The 20,865-nt window shown below is 37.6% G+C and overlaps 2 protein-coding genes across 5 annotated transcripts in view; one reads left to right on the top strand and one right to left on the bottom strand.

Annotated features, from left to right (window-relative positions):
* LOC145239115 (uncharacterized) overlaps positions 1-20,663 on the top strand; it is a 28,392-nt gene extending 7,729 nt beyond the window's left edge. For 2 of the 4 annotated variants that reach the window (XM_080102397.1, XM_080102396.1), the window contains exons 3-7: positions 3,883-3,967; positions 13,699-13,801; positions 14,950-15,022; positions 18,653-18,767; positions 19,275-20,663. In XM_080102397.1, the coding sequence (XP_079958523.1) occupies positions 3,883-3,967; positions 13,699-13,801; positions 14,950-15,022; positions 18,653-18,767; positions 19,275-19,438 (540 nt within the window). In that variant the 3' untranslated portion in view covers positions 19,439-20,663. Of the gene's footprint in view, positions 1-3,882; positions 3,968-13,698; positions 13,802-14,949; positions 15,023-18,652; positions 18,768-19,274 lie in introns of those variants that run through there. The other 2 variants (XR_013862226.1, XM_080102398.1) reach the window with 2 other exon arrangements.
* Positions 15,555-17,681, bottom strand: LOC145239116 (uncharacterized). Its single transcript, XM_080102399.1, has one exon. It carries the CDS (start codon positions 17,110-17,112, stop codon positions 15,709-15,711), a length of 1,404 nt encoding a protein of 467 aa, XP_079958525.1. The 5' UTR covers positions 17,113-17,681; the 3' UTR covers positions 15,555-15,708.
* Positions 20,664-20,865: the final 202 nt, after the last annotated feature.

The raw sequence follows: 20,865 nt of genomic DNA, 5'->3' as shown, positions 1-20,865 counted from the left end.
TTTTTTACCCTTTAAACCCCGAAATAAACGGTTTTAGTTTTAAGGCAGAAATACATGCCCTATGGTGCAGAAATATTTGTAAAAGTTAACAATTGTTTAAGCAGGATATTCGTTTAGTATTTAAAATTTTGCCAGTTACCTTTACAACCCATAATATGTGTACGCTATCAGTCAGATATAAGTCCCAAGGGAGGAATTCACTGGTTTACAATTAAGGCGGGAGTGCTCAGCTTGACATCTGGACAGACGTTTTACGAGACAGTCGTTTCGGTGATTAGTAATCAGTTTTTTTTTGTGCAGCAAAAATTTTTTTTTGTGCAGCAATATTAAGTTATCACGCACATTTTCAGTTTTGGCGCAGGTTTTACACCTAAGACGTAATTCGAACTCGATAAACGTACTTCGGTTTCGTTTATGTCAGGCAAAACATCGTTGATCAACATAAATATGAAATTTAATAATCTTAACTTTTTCGAACGCCGCGATAAATGATCTTTAAATTCTCATTGTCAGCTTTGCCGTCTCATAACCATGGGTCACTAAAGGTCAACTTGTAGGCATTACAACACCGTTACGAATTTTTCATGATAAATGTTTTTTTAAATGCTCGTTGTCAGGTCGGCCGCCGCATGACCACGGATTACTTAAGGTCAACTAGCAGGTATTACTAACACGAACTTTCTTTCGTCATAACGTAGCGTTTTTTTGCAACAAATTTAGGAATCAACGCTCAAGGCATGTATAAATTAGGTTAAACAGTGTTGTTGAACAGTGCTATTGAAAACGGTGTCAATAGGTCAAACAGTCGTTTCGCGTATGCACCCTGAGAGGTTACTACAGGTCAATGGTTTTGCGAAACAAAGTTAAATAAAAAACAATTTGTTATGTGTACACATGTAGTAAATTGCTTTTTAATTTAAAGTGTCTGTAACACAACTGTTACAGCTTTCTAGAAAAAATTGTGTTTAAAACCCGACCTTGGACAACAATATCGGGGTCAAAGCAAGAGAATCAATTGAAATTATTTGTTTTGTTCTTTTTTTAGTATTTGTATTTATATGACAATAATAGTGCAAAAAGAATACAAACAACAAATTTTTATTGTTGGGTTAATGCTTTCTAAAAATTTGTTCCTAAAAATCTAAAAGTCACCGCAACATTTGTTTACCGTAAATCCGCACAAACACGCATGTGGGGACCCATTAATTTTTGTTTACAAAAACAATCATATGTGTAGATCAAATGATGTGTATAGTAAATTGGTAAATATCGTATAGAATATATAAAATGGAAGTATATCAGAAAGCCACCCTTCTAGTTTATATTTACTTTTCCGCCTTGCCGTAATTTCGGCAAGTGTGTCCCATATTACAATGCGGTGTTACCGCACAAGCATTTGCAACAGTAGCAGAAGGGCCTGGGGTTGGAATTCTGGCGTATAAACTCACATACTGCACGCTTTAACATAGTCTCGCCTTACCCGAGGCAATGAATTTGGTATTTCATGGCGTCATTTTGTGATGTCATATAATATGGCATACCCAGGCAAAATTTAAAGTCGGCACCTATGGCTCCTACTATCTAGCTTACTCAGCAAAACTGCAGCTGCAAGATAAGCCTGACTGTCACATAATCGAAAATCAATGGATGTGCGAAAATAAAACTGGCTACAACTTTTAAAGAACTAAGTGCCTATCTGAAATGGTGATCCACCCTGCACTGTCAAGAATGCACTAAAGTTGGTTACTAGAAGACATAAATTGTGCCAAGCATTGGCAAGTTACCAATTATACGTACCTTAGCGACATAGTTCGATTAACACAATTGAATATTTGTGACAAACAATTATATTTTTGGCAGATCATAAACAATATAGCAATCAACGGTTTTATTCATTTTTGCCACACATTTTTTTTTTGCAAATACAGTTTGGCACCTTAAAGTGCAGTTACCACTGGACAGAAAATTTCATTCATTTGCATTGCATTTAAACCCTTGTTATGTCACAATGGGCGAATAGATAAACCAATACAAAAGGATGAAGATGCACCACTGTTAGATAAGGACACCCTGTTATCACGCAGTGGTAAATGGACCATTTTGGGTGTATTAAATCGCTGTAAAACATTTTAATTATGGGTCCCCTTCCCTGAAGGGGACACATATTGATTTTACTCGAATTGTTTGTTTGTTTTTTCTTTTTTTTCTTCCTTTTTTTTTTCTTCCCAAAGTTTGTCCGACTCGTTTTTCCATCAAATGTTTGATGGATTTGGCTGAAATTTACACAGATGGTAGATGTAGTTATGTAGATGTGCATCCCACTTTCTTTTGTTGATAACCCCAGTATTTACCCCGCTAGCCCCCTAAAATGGGTATTTTTCCCTGGAAGTTTGTCCGACTCATTTTTCCATCAAATGTTTGATGGATTTGGCTGAAATTTACACAGATGGTAGATATAGTTATGTAGATGTGCATACCACTTTGTTTTTGTTGATAACCCCAGTATTTACCCAGCTCACCCCGTAAAATGGGTGTTTTTACCCAAAGTTTGTCCGACTCGTTTTTCCATCAAATGTTTGATGGATTTGGCTGAAATTTACACAGATGGTAGATATATTCATGAAGATGTGCATCCCACTTTGTTTTTGTTGATAACCCCAGTATTTACCCCGCTAGCCCCCTAAAAGGGGTGAGTTTTTAAACAGTGTCAGAATTGGCTGAAATTTGGATTTCTTGTATAGTATGCCATTTATAGGTGTCGATTGTTGTGTTCAACCCTGTAGTCCTAACATTTACCCCACAAGCCCCTATAGTGTAAAACGTATTTGTATGTTACTGGGCACCACAAACGAAAGATTTCTTTGGAGCAATAGTGTTACAAGGCAACCAGTTGTATGTCGCTCGTTGGGTTGCTTGGTGGTCGTTTTTGCGCCATGGCAGTTAGGGGCTTGTTAACAGCCCTATGACGTCAGAAACAGTAACGGTTGTTGCTCAAAACACCTCTAGTGGTCGAAATTTTAAACATTGGCGGATTGGGCTGAAATTTTACAGTAGTATTGATTAAGTCATTGTGGTTTTTATATATCTTTTAGTTTGTGTGTCGAACCCAATTAGTTGCCCTACTAGCCCCCTAAAATGGGTCAGTTTTTTAAAACGTTAAATACGACATACTTCAAACAATATCTGGGGTGAATCTAATTTTATAGTTTGTATTCTACATAGTATTGTTATTTAAGCCCAGTTCCGATCACTGTGTTTTACCTTACAACACCCGACTTTCTCATGGTTATCTCTTGAATTGCATTATTTTCAACTTTGCATGTGTGGGGACCCATGAGTTTTTGCCTGCAGAAACGACTAAAGTTATAAAAGACGATGGCTAATATGGGACCCAATACAAAATAAGCATAGGAAATATATTTATGTTTTAAAATAGGTTATAGTGTATATGCAAGGGCAATATGTGCTAAGCCACCCTTCTAGTTTCATTTTAAAGGGGTGGGGTGTCCGGAACCCCCAAACCTACCTGATTATGCTGGTTGCAGCGATCTATATATTTCATAGTGATGTGTTAAATATTGTACATGTAGTGGTGTAATGATACCCAATAAACATCCAATATACAAAAGGCATTTGAATACAATATGGGTGCAGTCATTTGTCAAACATTGCAATAAAGTGTCAAATTTGTAAATAATTACAATTTGAGAAGTTTCAGTACCAATACAAAACTGCAGAAACAATTGTTTTGTTAAATGCCATAAAAATGTAGGGACCGAATTAAAGTTAGGTAAATAATGCAAATTTAATCTTTTTTATTGCTGTATGTGAATAACCATTAAATAGATTAAATTCCAATTTAACTTAAAGGTTACATTTTAGAGAATGTCTCAATCCTCACTGTTTCTAAGACAACGCCATCATCCATTTCACCGGCACTACAATCACCCTTCAGCCTATACCAACCGTAAGTAATTAACATGTTAATACCTAAAACATAGAAAATGTTTGCACAACACAAAAAATGTTTATTTTGTTTTGGAAGCAAAAAACATGACAATGCTTTACACAAGTACCTCCCAACTCCTGGGTTGTGACCCAAAAGTGGGTTGTCATACAGTTGGGTTTAAGTATTGCTGAGAGTTTGCTTATAATTATGGGTCCCCTTCCCTGAAGGGGACACATATTGTTTTTGTCTGTATTTTTTTTCCGTCTAACGCGGATTTGTTCCCACGTTTTGATCAAGAAAGAATTGTTCAAACTTTTTCAAATTTACACACATTATAGATAATGGTCTAAAGATGGTCCATGTGAATTTTGACCCCGTTTGATCCCTCGGTTCACCCACAGCCCCCCAAAACGTGAAATTTTTAAAACGGCTATACTTGCTGAAGTACTTCATTTAGGAGTTATATGCTTTGTTGTTTGGTGCAATATAACATATTTCAAAGAATTTTATACTTTAAAAAAAGATTTACCCATTTTTACCCCTTAAAAACCAAAATATTCGTTTGTGTCTAACGCTGGTTTGTTAAATGCGATTGGTCAAGAAAGAGTGGTTCAAATTTCTTCAAATTTGCACAGATGTTAGTTATTGGTCCGAATTTGATCCTCCTGAAGTTTGACCCCAAACGACCCAGCGGTTCACTCACAGGCCCCCAAAACGAAAAAAATTAAAAACGGCTGTACTGACCCAAGTACATAATCTGAGGGTTTCATGCTTTGTTGGTTGGTGCAATGTAAGCTATTCTAAAGAATTTTTTTAACTTTTTATTGGATTCACCCATTTTTACCCCTTAAACCCCAAAATAATAAGTTTTAGGCCAGAAATACAAGCCCTAATGTGCTGAAATGTTAAACAATTGTTTGCAGTAGGTTATTCGTTTAATATTTAAAAAAATTGCCTTAATCGGCCAAATATATGTGTACACTGCAGCCCATAATATGTGTACACTGTCAGTCAGATAGAAGTATCAACTCTCAAGGTTCACTTGCTTACGATTAAGGCGGGCGAATACAGCGGGAGTGCTCAGAATTCAAAGCAAGAGATTAAATTGAAAGTATTTTCCTGTTCTTATTTACTGTTTTTTGTAATTATATGACAATAATGATGCAAAAAGAATACGGACAAAACTTGTAAAGTTGGGTTTAAGGGTAAAGTTGGTTAAGTTTTTCCTTTAGAATCTAAAAATAACCAGGATGTTGTTTACCATAAATCCGCACAAACACGCGTGTGGGGACCCATTCGTTTTTGCTTGCAAAAACAATCATATGTGTAGATCAAATGATTTGTATAGTAAATTGGTAAATATCTAACAATGATTGTGCCCTATTTTTACTGTTACCAAATCGCATATGCATATGTGTGGGGACCCATTAGATTATGCTTGCAGAAACAATTATGTTATAAAGTGCCACGACAAAGATAGGGACCCAATGAAATGTAGGTGCCAAATATATATCCATTATAAATATAGTATATGGTATATGTGATACATCGTTAAATATGATGTAGTATATATAAACTGGCAATATATAGGAAAACCACTATTCTAGTTTGCTTATAATTTGTCAAAAAATAAGTCGGTTGAATGCAATTTGGATACAGAAAATTGGTTAATTGGGATAGATTTCGAATTGTCGCTTACCTGTGGTGGAGGAAATAATTCTAGTTAAACAGACTGTTGAATTGAAACGATTATTATGGGTCCCCTTCCCTGAAGGGGACACATGTTGATTTTACTCAAAATGTTTCTTTGTTTTTCTTTTGTTTTCTTCTACCCAAAGTTTGTCCGACTCGTTTGTCCATCAAATCCTTGATGGATTTGGATGAAATTTACGCAGATGGTAGATGTAGTTATGTAGATGTGCATCCCACTTTGTTTTTGTTGATAACCCCAGTATTTACCCCGCTAGCCCCCTAAAATGGGTATTTTTTCCCCGAAGTTTGTCCGACTCGTTTTTCCATCAAATGTTTGATGGATTTGGCTGAAATTTACACAGATGGTAGATATACTCATGTAGATGTGCATCCCACTTTGTTTTTGTTGATAACCCCAGTATTTACCCCGCTAGCCCCCTAAAATGGGTGAGTTTTTAAACAGTGTCAGAATCAGGGAGTCGAACCGCTTGTCATATGGGTTCAGGTTCACTTGGTTTTGTTTTTAAGGGTCCGGGTTCGGTTCAGGTTTTTAAAAATGTATATTTTCGGGTTCGGGTTTTGTTCCGGTTTGGGCAAATTATCCGGTCCGAACCGGTTTGCGGTTTTTAAACCGGTTCACATTTTCATTCGTTTTAATTTATATCTACCCATCATCTACTTGGCCTTATTAAACTCCAAATAAATTTTGACCGTGCACTGTTATTTTTGACACGCCCTATAGGTGTTATCTCGCGTATTCCTCAGTGCGCTGTTTTGAAAAAAATCACAAAATATAAAACAGACTGCATTTTTTACTGGTTCAGTTCCGGTTCGGGTCCAACGCCAAACAAAATATGGGGTTCAACTCCGGTTCGGGTTTTTAGAAAATCGTAATTAGCGGTTCGGGTTCGGTTCGGGTTTAGTGAAATTAACCGCTCAAACCGGTTCGCGGGTTCAGTTCCGGTTCGACTCCCTGGTCAGAATTGGCTGAAATTTGGATTTCTTGTATAGTATGCCATTTATAGGTGTTGATTGTTGTGTTCAACCCTGTAGTCCTAACATTTACCCCACAAGCCCCTAAAGTGTAAAATGTATTTGTATGTTACTGGGCACCACAAACGAAAGATTTCTTTGGCGCAATAGTGTTACGAGGGCAAGCAGTTGTATGTTGCTGCTTGGTGGTCGTTTTTGCGCCATGACAGTTAGGGGCTTGTTAACAGCCCAATGACGTCAGAAACATTAACAGTTGTTGCTCAAAACACCTCTAGTGGTCAAAATTTTAAACATTGGCGGATTGGGCTGAAATTTTGCAGTACTATTGATTGAGTCATTGTGGTTTTTATATATTTTTTAGTTTGTGTGTCGAACCCAATTAGTTACCCTACTAGCCCCCTAAAATGGGTCAGTTTTTTAAAACGTTAAATAGGACATATATACTTCAAACAATATCTGGGGTGAATCTAATTTTATAGTTTGTATTCTACATAGCATTATTATTTAGGCCCAGTTCCGATCACTGTGTTTTACCTTACAACACCCGACTTTCTCATGATTATGTCTTGAATTGCATTATTTTCAACTTTGCATGTGTGGGGACCCATGAGTTTTTGCGTGCAGAAACGACTAAAGTTATAAAAGACGGTGACTAACATGGGACCCAATACAAAATAAGCATAGGAAATATATTTATGTTTTAAAATAGGTTATAGTGTATGTGCAAGGGCAATATATGCTAAGCCACCCTTCTAGTTTAAATAGTTTTTACTCCATATAGCGTATTTACATGTGCACAATACCAATCACTGTGTTTGTCTTCACAATACCAAACTTACTCATTGTTATCTATTGAATTGCATTATTTTCAACTTTGCATGTGTGGGGACCCATGAGTTTTTGCCTGCAGAAACAACCAAGGTCATAAAAAACGATGGCTAATATGGGACCCAATACAAAATAAGCATAGGAAATATATTTATGTTTTAAAATAGATCATAGTGTATGTGCAAGGGCAATATGTGCTAAGCCACCCTTCTAGTTTTGATTGGATTATTCATCCTATTTGAAAGGTTTCTGTGGTGTAATAATAACAACCAGACACATGTTACTTGTGCATGTGCATTGCTTGGTGGACATTTTTGCACATGTCAGAGAGTTGTCAACTGCCCTTACGACATCAGAAGCATTACCGATCATAAAAGCATCAAGCAATAAATGATAAGCTGCAACTGATCATTACTGATTGTTGCTCAAAACACCTCTAGTGGTCAAACTTTAAAGCATTGACCTATTGGGACAGGACTGCTGATTGGGTCATTGTGGTTTGGTATTTTAAAAAGTTCGTATTAGAGCCCCACTAGCTCTCTTAAATGGGTGAGTTTTTTAACAGTGTTGGAATTGAATGAAAGTTGGCCAGCTTGTACAATTTGCCATTTATGGGAGCTGATTTTTGTGTTTACCAGAACATTAAATAGGACAAACTTCAAACAATGTCCAAAGCGATTCGAGATTTGGATATTTTGTACATTTAATACCATGATTATTATACTGTGTTTTACCTTACAACACCACACTTTCTCGTGGTGATCTCTTTGAATGCATTGTTTTTGACTTTGCAGTTTTTGCCTGCAGAAACAACTAAGGTTGTAAAGACAGTGGTTAATATAGGACCCAATAGAAAATAAGTGTAGGGTATATATTAAGGTTTCAAAAAAGGTTGTAGTGTGTATGCAATGATAAAATGTGGTAAGGCACCCTTATAATTATGGGTCCCCTTCCCTGAAGGGGACACATATTGATTTTACTCAAATTGTTTTTTGTTTTTTTTTCTTTGTTTTTCTTCTTTTTTTTTCTTCCCAAAGTTTGTCCGACTCGTTTTTCCATCGCTAGCCCCCTAAAATGGGTGAGTTTTTAAACAGTGTCAGAATTGGCTGAAATTTGGATTTCTTGTATAGTATGCCATTTATAGGTGTCAATTGTTGTGTTCAACCCTGTAGTCCTAACATTTATCCCACAAGGGGACACATATTGATTTTACTCAAATTGTTCGTTGTTTTTTTCTTTTTTTTTTCTTCTCCCCAAAGTTTGTCCGACTCGTTTTTCCATCAAATGTTTGATGGATTTGGCTGAAATTTACACAGATGGTAGATATAGTTATGTAGATGTGCATCCCGCTTTGTTTTTGTTGATAACCCCAGTATTTACCCCACTAGCCCCCTAAAATGGGTTATTTTCTTCCAAAAGTTTGTCCGACTCGTTTGGCCATCAAATGTTTGATGGATTTGGCTGAATTTTACACAGATGGTAGATATGGTTATGTAGATGTGCATCCCACTTTGTTTTTGTTGATAACCCCAGTATTTACCCTGTCAGCCCCCTAAAGTTTTTAAACAGTGTCAGAATTGGCTGAAATTTGGATAGCTTGTAGAGTATGCCATTTATAGGTGTCGATTGTTGTGTTCAACCCTGTAGTCCTAACATTTACCCCCCAAGCCCCCCAAGTGTAAAACGCATTTGTATGTTACTGGGCACCACAAACGAAAGATTTCTGTGGCGCAATAGTATTACAAGGGCAACCAATTGTATGTTACTCATTGGGGCATTGTGGGTTGCTTGATGGACGTTTTTGTGCCATTGCAGTTAGGGGGTTATTAACAGCCCTATGACGTCAGAAACATTAATGGTTGTTGTTCAAAACTCCTCTAGTGGTCGAAATTTTAAACATTGGCGGATTGGGCTGAAATTTTGCAGTAGTATTGATTAAGTCATTGTGGTTTAATATTTTTTAGTTTGTGTGTCAAACCCAATTAGTTACCCTACTAGCCCCCTAAAATGGGTCAGTTTTTTAAAACGTTAAATTGGATATACTTCAAACAATATCTGGGGTGAATCTAATTTTATAGTTTGTACTCTACATAGTATTATTATGGGTCCCCTTCCCTGAAGGGGACACATATTGTTTTTGTCTATATTTTTTTTTTCTTTTTTTCTTTCTAACGCGGATTTGTTCCCACGTTTTGGTCAAGAAAGAATAGTTCAAACTTTTTCAAATTTGCACACATTGCAGATATTGGTCTAAAGATGGTCCATGTGAATTTTGACCCCGTTTGATCCCTCGGTTCACCCACAGCCCCCCAAAACGTGAAATTTTTAACGCGGATTTGTTCCCACGTTTTGATCAAGAAAGAATGGTTCAAACTTTCTCAAATTTACTCTTATTATAGATATTGGTCAAACGATGGTCCATGTGAATTTTGACCCCGTTTGACCCCTCGGTTCACCCACAGCCCCCCAAAACGTGAAATTTTTGAAACGGCTATACTTGCTAAAGCAGATGTTTCTGGAGTTTCATACTTTTTGATTGGTACATTGCAGCGTATTTTAAACTATTTTGAAACTTGAAGTTGTATATATCCATTTTCACCCCTTTACCCCCAAATATTTGTTTGTTTGTTCACATGTTATTGAGGCCAGAAATACAAGGCTTAACCTGCTGAAATTTTTAACAGCTGTGGATAGGGTGCTCCTTGTTGGCTGGTAAAATTTTCAGTGCAATCGGCTCAGTAATAGTAAAAATATGTTTTTACATGCTGTCTTCTGTCATATTTGTGCTCGCTCAGTGCACAGCTGACGCAATGGGAGCATAGGCGTCGATTTAGGGGTGACCGGGGTGACATGTCTCCCCTCCTGAAAAAACAGGGGTGACAACATATGTATTGTCTCCCCTGTTTTTTGTTTGAAATAAAGTATTGCCAGAAAAAACACATACACGCCTATGCCGTAAACCGGCTGTTTGTACGATCGAAGGTCACAATCAATGGCAAACGCAAGTGTCTCGCGGTTTGTTGTGCAACGTAACAATGGTTGCAGTAACAATCGGCATTGTTATGTGATAGTTAATTGTTTTATTCTCAGCACAGGCTGGCCGGCCAATTGGCTGCTTGCTTGTGTTTGAAAATTACTGATGTAAAGAAATATTATATATTATATGTCAACCATCTAATGGCGCCTAAAATGCCTAGATTAATTTCTAACTTGAAGCGCAGATTGAGCTGAACGGTCTGACGATCAGTCTTAGCTGTTTATAACGTCATTATCTATATTGTGACGCTTAGGGTATCTGGTTTTTCGCATTGTTTGCACACAATAGGCATAAAAACGTCTGGCGCATATGGCCCTTAGGCTGGTAATACTTTTTCAGTTACATAAAATGTGTTTAGAGCAGCTTGAAAATTGTAATATTTCACGAAAGAGTTTTTATTTAGGCCACGGCCGCCAGTACATATATTTTAATAAACATGTTCATGCCCGCAGGTTGTGCACCGCTGGACTAGTCAAACTAATGTATAGGCATTTTTGCAGCTAAAACGCAAGCAACCCTCGAAAAATACGTTTTCTGTTTAATGTTGAGTCATTTAAAAATCGTCACACGCAATGTAAATGAACATCTTGAACAACGTATACTTGAATCCTGTCGCAACTTTATTATCTGACTGCGTGGAAGTTATATCTGCAAACTTTATTTCGTTACGTGCAACCGAATATGGGTCATAACTTCGTGCGGTCGCCAGGACAACGGAGCAGTTAACGCAACTGCTTTGTGTTCCTACGATTGTGGGTTTTACCCGCTGATGTATGTTTTTAAAACATGGAAAGGTCTCCCCTAAAATTTTGCAAATAATTAAAAAATCGACGCCTATGAATGGGAGTGATTGACCATAGTGGCGCATAGAAAAAATTCCTCTGCTTCACGCATGAACGCAGTCGTTACGTGACCATTTTCTCAGTCAGATAGAAGTATCAACTCTCAAGGAAGTAATTCACTTGTTTACGATTAAGGCGGGTGAATGCAGCGGGAGTGCTCAGCTTGACGTCCGGACCGACGTTTTATGAGGCAGTCGTGTCGGTGATTAGAAATCAGCTGTTTTTGCGCAGCTATGCTATGTCGTTTTATTAAGTTATCAAGCACATTTTAAGTTTTGGAAAATTGTGTTTAAAAACTGACCTTGAACGACAATATCAAGGTCAAAGCATGAGAATAAATTGAAAGTATTTCCTGTTATTTTTTCCTATTTACTGTTTTTTTGTAATTATATGACAATAATGATGCAAAAACAATACGGACAAAACTTTTTGGGTTAAGGCTAAAGTTGGTTAAGCTTGTCCTTAAGAATCTAAAAATAACCAGGATGTTTGTTTACCATAAATCCGCACAAACGCGCATATGGGGACCCATTCGTTTTTGCTTGCAAAAACAATCATATATGTAGATCAAATGATGTGTATAGTAAATTGGTAAATATCTAACAGTGATTGTGCCCTATTTTTACTGTTACCAAATCGCATATGCATATGTGTGGGGACCCATTAGATTATGCTTGCAGAAACAATTAGGTTATAAAGTGCCAGGAAAAAGATAGGGACCCAATGAAATGTAGGTGCCAAATATATATCCATTATAAATATAGTAAATGGAATATGTGATACATCATTAAATATGATGTAGTATATATAACCCGGCAATATATAGGAAAACCGCTATTCTAGTTATTTAAGCCCAGTGCCGATCACTGTGTTTTACCTTACAACACCCGACTTTCTCATGGTTATCTCTTGAAATGCATTATTTTCAACTTTGCATGTGTGGGGACCCATGAGTTTCTGCCTGCAGAAACGACTAAGGTTATAAAAGACGATGGCTAATATGGGACCCAATACAAAATATGCATAGGAAATATATTAATGTTTTAAAATAGGTTATAGTGTAAATGCAACAACAAAATGTGCTAAGCCACCCTTCTAGTTATATTACTATAAAGATGCAAAAAGAATAAGGACAAAACTTTTAAAGGTGGGTTAATGCTTTCTGAAAGTTTTTCTTTAAGAATCTAAACATAACCAGAACATTTGTTTACCGTAAATCTGCACAAATGCGCATGTGGGGACCCATTCGTTTTTGCTTGCATAAACAGTCATATGTGTAGATCAGTGGTTCCCAACCTTTCGTGGACCATGGCCCCCTTAACGTAACTTTTTGGCCTCGTGGCCCCCTTCAAGTTACCATGTAGGACCTGTGGCCCCCTTAAAATGTAGATAGCAATCTCGCGTTGGAATGAGGTATTGATTTTGGCCATAAACAGGTCTAATAGAGTAAATGAGCGTGATAAACCGCACTGTAAACAAATAGTATGTGAAATAGTCCATTAAACTCGGGTATAAAGTTAAAAGTGAAAATGACTTTTTAGTGGGTGTTTCTTGTAAATCTACGCCCGTGCCCCCCCGGAACACAGCTCATGGGCCCTGGTTGGGAACCACTGGTGTAGATCAAATGATGTATATAGAAAATTGGCAAATAGCACATAGAATATATAAAATGGAAGTATATTGGAAAGCCACCTTTCTAGTTTATGCATAAAAATCAATCAGCACAAGCTAATTGTCAGCTTGCTTCTGTCTACATGAGTCCTTTGTGTCCTATTTTTCAACAGGTAAAATGCTTGGATGTCTAAAAACACTACCCTAGAATTTCACAAACAGTCACAAATTAATATTGGTTCAAAATACCTGACATAAATGGCAAATGATTTTATATTGTACTTTGAAAGCTTGGCAAACTGGCATCCTGATAAAAACAGTTTCGTCTCTATCCAGAAAAGTCACCTTTTCAGTGGGGAATGAAATCCATAATTGTGTACCAACAGATACAGAGCAGGGGTGTTCAAAATTTTTGGGTGGTGCTCCCATGACACTGTTTACAAAACATTGATCTTCTTTTCAGCAAGTGAATTCCGCTCATCAATGGAAAAGGTTTATTTTTTAACCATTTCCTTAATTTGGTTTGGTCTAGTTTGTATGAAACAAAAAACGAAAAAAAAGATGTATATATATATCCTCTGTGAGTCCAGAAGATTCGGTGAAACTGTGTTCATGTGTCATGGACTAATTGCCTTAATGCTGCTGTATACAAATTGTAGTCAAGCAGAGCTCATTAATTGTCCTCGAGATGGATTTTTAAGAGTTTTACACTTTAGATTAATGAACTTCATATATTTTATTGTCAGGGGTTGCACCTTATGTAGATGCAAGTGACTTTTATCAAGCCAGGCATCCGTCAGACATGGCTTTGGACTATAGAGCAAATACAGCATTTCCATTTTCACGAAAGTAAGTTTATACCAGCGGTTCTTAACCTTTTTTGGTCTACGCCCCCCCAAGGTGTTTGTCGGGCACTTCACGCCCCCCTAAAACAGGCAAAAAACGAGTTTTTTCCAACACATGCAGCAATGGAACTACCAGAAGTTGCCGTTGCCAATGTTGTAAACCATGAATCACCTAATTACGACCCGGGGGCGTTAATGATTGTGCAAAACATTCATATAATACATTTCAGTAATAATTTTACCTGGTCTAACAGGATAACAAGGCATGAGTGTCATGCAAAAGCAAAGAATAGTAATTGTGTGCGAACAATTGCTTTTTAAGTTCCTTGTGGTAGAATAAACATGCATTAGTTGGTATTTGACCCTTCTATAATTTTTATTTTTACAATAAAAAATTTTACAATAAAACTGCGGCACAATCTGAATACAAATGAGATCGTGGGAAGACATGAACCATTTGCGGTCTCGTCAAACTCGCCTCGCGTGTGGGAAAAGGCTGCGTCAGGGCTTTTGTAACCCATGCGACTCTCGAGCGTGATTATTAAAATGATCCGGCCCGCAGTTAAAAAAATTGGTGACCCCTGTTCTAAACTGACAAACTAAAAACTTTGGCACGTATGTCATTATTCAAAATTTGTGTTACGCCAGGTATTGCAATATTCATTTCTTTATCAAAAATGTTTGTGCTCGCAAACAATGCACTCCACTTGCAAAATTAATTTTATGGGGAGGTGAGTCCAAAGTTCAATAACTTTTGGCTCACGCCCCCCTTGGAAATGTCTGGCGCCCCCCCTGGTTAAGAACCACTGGTTTATACAGTACTGCACCAAATGAATCATTTTATGGTACGACAAAGATTTTCTAAATCAGTTCGAAAAGATTTGGATATCAAAAATTTTGATCATTTTAAATCTATGCTGTCACTTAAAATGAAATTAACATAGACATTGGTATTAAAGTTTTTCTCTAGCAATATACAAGAGCCCACTAAAAGCAAAATTGTTTTGTAGAACAGGACAAAAAAAATTGATATTGTATTTTTGGAAATAACACACTCAATGATATAATGATAGCTGATTCTTTTGTACTTCTATGACCAAATCTGTAAAACAACTCCTACATGTGGTGTTAGCATTTCATTTTTATTTATAGTGGTTGGAACACCTCCAACTTTCATGAACACAATCAGATGGCGTTCTTCAGTTCCCAACTTTCTAAAACAATGGTAAAACGGCAGTTAATTTATCACTTGTTAACATAAATCTGGGATTAAAAATAAATAAGTGCTGCAAAGCAAATGTAATAAAGTTGGAAAAAGTATTCACGTTTTTTTTAGGTGTCATTAAGAACCTAAAAATAATCGTACTTGTTTATGCCCTATTTAATTCTCATTAACACATGTGTGGGGACCTATTCGTTTTTGTTTGTTGTAAACAAATTGGAAATATATAGGAAAGTCACCTTTTTAGTTTCAAGTGAAAGTGGACATACAGAAACAGAACCTGTTTAACAGTGGGTATGGTTATACAATTCATAGTTATGAATTTCCCTGAAGGGGACCCATATTGATTTTACTCAAATTGTTTTTTTTTATTTCTTTTTTTTTCTCCCCAAAGTTTGTCCGACTCGTTTTTCCATCAAAAGATGGTAGATGTAGATGTGTGTCACGTTCCCGTTTGCACGGTTACGCAAAAGATGGGACTGACTATCGGAAGTTCTTTAACAGCTAACACTCGTGTACTCTGATCGGCAGCAAACCCTTTCCTTTTACATTTATTCACGTTCAACCATACGTACTCAAAACGACAAACAAACAATCCAGCACCACTTCGCAGTTATCACTCAATTCTATCTTATATTCTATATATATGTTAAGTTATATGATTATGGTTAGATAGGGGCGCTTATATATCACGCGTTTACAATTATTGAACGAAAAAAAGGCGTTAATTCGCTGTGAAGATTTCCTTTAGATAAACAATGGTGATTGGCACCTCGTAACAGCGCGAACCGATAAATTGGCACATTAAACACAAACAAAAGAAGTGATGGTGTGAAACGGCCATTCGCAACAAAAGACTTGACCCACACAGTAAACCTCCAGCCGTTTCGGGATAACGTCGCTTGAGAACTGGGTGGCAGGATATTGTCATGGGGCGGTCCAGAATATTTGTGACACAACCCCGTTTTTAAAAGGAGATTTTCCTCGAACATGAAAATCTCGCGCAATCTTTCACAAATGTTCCTGCAACCCGGTGCCAACCGAAGATCTTTGCTTGCCGAAGGTGTTGCTTTTTCCATCCACCGATTTCTTTCGTTGCCTTTTCCCTGCTTACGTCTGCACCGGAACCACGTGTGGAAATCCCCCCGGAAGTGACATGGCTTCGAATCTCGGAAGGATGATTCCGCAAATTCGTCAACTGACTGCATGGGCTGTTTCATCTGACGGCGGGTTGTCACGGACGACAGAACACGGATACATGCGCTTTGTATATTGTACTCACTGGTGGGCGATACAACGAGACTGTCATCAGTTGGTTTCTCGAGAACCTGTTGCAATGAATTAATTGACATCCTCTCATCCAGTGTTTGCACCTCAACACCAGGGAGATTTTGAACCAATTCTTGATCTTGTTCATTGATGGCAGCGTGTGCTATGCCGCTCTGCTTCGTCGCCGTCCTCTGGTTCGAAGAACCCGTCTCGTCTCCCTCCACCGAATGCAACTGCGATTTGACCAGCTCCTGCGATAACTCAGCTTCTTGCTTACTGATTACCGTTTCAACCGTGGTGTTTTGTTCCGTCGCTTGTGTCGCCGAACCTGCTTCTTCTTCGTCACTCATCTCCACTTTCGTTTCAGCGTGACCTTGCGACAAGTCCGTTTGCTCGTCTAGCGATTTGACTTTTTGGTCCACTGATTCGCAGATTTCCGTCCTCCCAACAGAAGTTGTCAACGGCCGTTTATTCATTGGCCCTGGAATGCGCCCTTGCTCATCTTCCACCAGATGGGCACGATCCAGGTCGACATTCTTGTTTGTTTTTTCTCTACGGCGGTTCATAGCTTTCAGCTCAAGCTCTAGCTTCTTCATAGCCAGCTCGTGCTCCATGGCTTGGCTTCGTTGCCGTTCTTCCCTTTCAGTCTCAAGGTTTCTTTGCTCGATCTCACGTTTTTTCTGTTCAGCCTCACGATTAGCCCTTCGCTCTTCACGTTCATTCTCACGGTCCTGTTTCCTCTGCTCATCTACATACTTGCGTAGCTCTTCGTCAACGAGCCCCAATTGCTTCCCTAATTCCACGTACTGCAAACCTGACGCCATTGCCGATCTTACAGGGGTTAGTGTTCAACTTCGCGTTTTTAAGTCAGATCCCGGACGAGCCCCCAGATGTCACGTTCCCGTTTGCACGGTTACGCAAAAGATGGGACTGACTATCGGAAGTTCTTTAACAGCTAACACTCGTGTACTCTGATCGGCAGCAAACCCTTTCCTTTTACATTTATTCACGTTCAACCATACGTACTCAAAACGACAAACAAACAATCCAGCACCACTTCGCAGTTATCACTCAATTCTATCTTATATTCTATATATATGTTAAGTTATATGATTATGGTTAGATAGGGGCGCTTATATATCACGCGTTTACAATTATTGAACGAAAAAAAGGCGTTAATTCGCTGTGAAGATTTCCTTTAGATAAACAATGGTGATTGGCACCTCGTAACAGCGCGAACCGATAAATTGGCACATTAAACACAAACAAAAGAAGTGATGGTGTGAAACGGCCATTCGCAACAAAAGACTTGACCCACACAGTAAACCTCCAGCCGTTTCGGGATAACGTCGCTTGAGAACTGGGTGGCAGGATATTGTCGTGGGGCGGTCCAGAATATTTGTGACAATGTGCATTCCACTTTGTTTTTGTTGATAACCCCAGTATTTACCCCGCTAGCCCCCTAAAATGGGTATTTTTCCCCTGAAGTTTGTCCGACTCGTTTTTCCATCAAATGTTTAATGGATTTGGCTGAAATTTACACAGATGGTAGATGTAGTTATGTAGATGTGCATCCCACTTTGTTTTTGTTGATAACCCCAGTATTTACCCCGCTCGCCCCCTAAAATGGGTGTTTTTACCCCGATGGCAGTTAGGGGCTTGTTAACAGCCCTATGACGTCAGAAACATTAACGGTTGTTGCTCAAAACACCTCTAGTGGTCGAAATTTTAAACATTGGCGGATTGGGCTGAAATTTTGCAGTACTATTGATTAAGTCATTGTGGTTTTTATATATTTTTTAGTTTGTGTGTCGAACCCAATTAGTTGCCCTACTAGCCCCCTAAAATGGGTCAGTTTTTTAAAACGTTAAATACGACATACTTCAAACAATATCTGGGGTGAATCTAATTTTATAGCTTGTATTCTACATAGTATTATTATTTAAGCCCAGTGCCGATCACTGTGTTTTACCTTACAACACCCGACTTTCTCATGGTTATCTCTTGAATTGCATTATTTTCAACTTTGCATGTGTGGGGACCCATGAGTTTCTGCCTGCAGAAACGACTAAAGTTATAAAAGACGATGGCTAATATGGGACCCAATACAAAATAAGCATAGGAAAGAGATTTATGTTTTAAAATAAGTTCTAGTGTATATGCAAGGACAATATGTGCTAAGCCACCCTTCTAGTTTTAAATAAAATTAGCAAAATAAATACAAGCAAAAACAGCAGAGGCAATTGTAAAAAAAAAATTTTTGCATGTAATTTCTGATGGCACAGGTTAATTTAATAAGTCGGTCTATTGTTTGGGTCAATATTGCTAAATATTTATGTTTTATCGCCAAACATGTAAATGCAGCCTGCGTTGGGAGCATCACAAAGTACGATAGAACACAACACATTAGCCTACAAATATCATAAAGAAGGGGAATCACCTCTGTCTGATGAGGATTCAAAAGAAGAGACTGATGAAAGTTTGTATTTTTTATTGTATATTTGTTTTTTGCACATACAAATCTGATGGGTTGAACTAAATTTAAGTTACGATTTCCCTCAAAATGATTTTACAAATTTGCAAGGAAACAGACAGCTTGCAACGGACTCATTGTGGGCATAATGCACTCCAGCTTTGCCCGCTAACAGAAAATAAAAACAAACAAACCACAAAGAATTGCACATAAGTCCATGTCTGATAAAAATCATTGGAAACACAAATCTGGATTCAGCCACTTTGTATTGGTTAACTCAAAATCAACCATAGCAAAAAAACATTTAATTTTGGGACTGTGTTTTAAGGAAATAAAAACACTAAATAAAACATGATTAAATTAGATTAAAATTTATATCTATTGTAAGAATGCTTAATGGTTTATGCCCCATTAAACAGAACTTAAGGGTAAATATAAATTTGCAACATCCTACAAAGCTAATGTCTCGTTATACAGTGAATCCTTGTTATCACTGGTGTATTTTTGTTTCAGGTGCTCATGAAAAGTGCACAATTTGTTTGAGCGAATTTCATGAGTCTGAAGATGTAAGAAGATTGCCATGTTTTCATCTGTTTCATGAGATTTGCATAGACCAATGGCTTCATACAAACATGCAATGTCCAATATGTAGAGTGTCCATTACTTCCCATAAATAAATCTCATATGTACTGTCGAGGTATTGACAAATCTCCGTGGTTTGGCCTACTTTTTTAAAAAAAATGGAGACCCAAATACATTAATTTGAACATTTTAAAACTGGATGTATGCTTTATAACCTGGTTACTGTTATCTGTTATTACATCAATGTATTTCTGCGAGCTGCAAAAATGTATGGGTGGCCATGTAACTGATTACTGGTCCTCTCCCCTGAAGGGGTCAAATCTTGATTTCACTCTTTTTTGGCAAGAAATCTTTGATGGATTTGGATGAAACTTTCGCAGATGGTAAATATAGTCATGTAGATGTGTGATATCTTTCATTTGATTTCATAGCACCAGTATTTCCAGCACTTTTGTACGCTTGTATGCTGCTGGGCACCACAAATGAAAAGTTTCTGTGGTGTAATAGTGCAACAAAGGCTACCTAATACATGGTACTTGTTTTCCTATTCAATCTGCATGAATTGGTGGCTATTTTTTGCAGATGGCAGTTGGGGGTTTGTCAACATCAGGTTGTTCTTCACACAGCATGATTATTTATGCACAGTACCATTTACATTACAACACCATCTTTCTTATGGTTATCTGATTATCTTTGGAAATGGATTATTCACAACTTTGCATGTGTGCGGACCCATGAGTTTAAGCCTGAGGTTGTTGAGGTTGTGAAAATCATTGGCTTATGTGGGACCCAATAAGCATAGAAAATATATTATTGTTTCAAAATAGGTCATAGTGTATGTGCAACGACAAAATGTACCAAGCCACCCTTCTAGTTTTTTAGTGGTATTTTAGCACTGAGCAGTCATATCCACAGTAAGTCCAGTTTTTTTGTGGGAGTTTGTGAAAAACAGAATTCTATCTAAACAATCACTAAGGAGGAAACGGCTACATAACATTGAAACGTCATAGAGCACAAAAAGTGAAATGCACCCAGGGATTGGCAATTTGGGTCATGTAATTTGATTCCATCCTCTAACTACGAAATAAATTTTAATTAGTCAATACGGTGTAGCTGGCTAGCCGCATCACGTTTAGTTTTGTGCTTCATAACGTTTCAAGATTGCCCAGTTGTTTTTTGGTGATTGTTCAGTGTAATTATGCTGTTTGTTCTTTCACCAAGCAAAATAAACTCAACTAAATAGGATTCGTTTTTTATCGTGATTACCAAATGCGAAACTTAATTTGTTGATGCGATTTTGTAAAAAGTTTGTTGCATTGACCATTGTCTAATTTATACAGGCGTAAGCATTCCATTTAATCAGTTGTTAAGATAAAAATCATTTACAGTTTCGTTTGCGAAGTTAAGTTGAGGTTATTTCGCCAGGCGAAACAAATCATAACAGCACAATTGCGCTAATATATTCACCGAGCCGGAAATAGCTGCGCAACGTTGGGACGGTATAAAGCGTGACAAAGGTAGG

This window comes from Phallusia mammillata, chromosome 7, assembly GCF_965637545.1.
Source record: "Phallusia mammillata chromosome 7, kaPhaMamm4.hap1.1, whole genome shotgun sequence".
NCBI classification, from domain to species: Eukaryota; Metazoa; Chordata; class Ascidiacea; order Phlebobranchia; family Ascidiidae; genus Phallusia; species Phallusia mammillata.
Note: the sequence above shows the minus strand (reverse complement) of the source record. Positions and strands in the feature narration are given on the sequence as shown.

Bases quoted from the DNA above. Each gene is read 5' to 3' on its own strand.
- LOC145239116 (XM_080102399.1), bottom strand. From the start codon at position 17,112: ATGGCGTCAGGTTTGCAGTACGTGGAATTAGGGAAGCAATTGGGGCTC.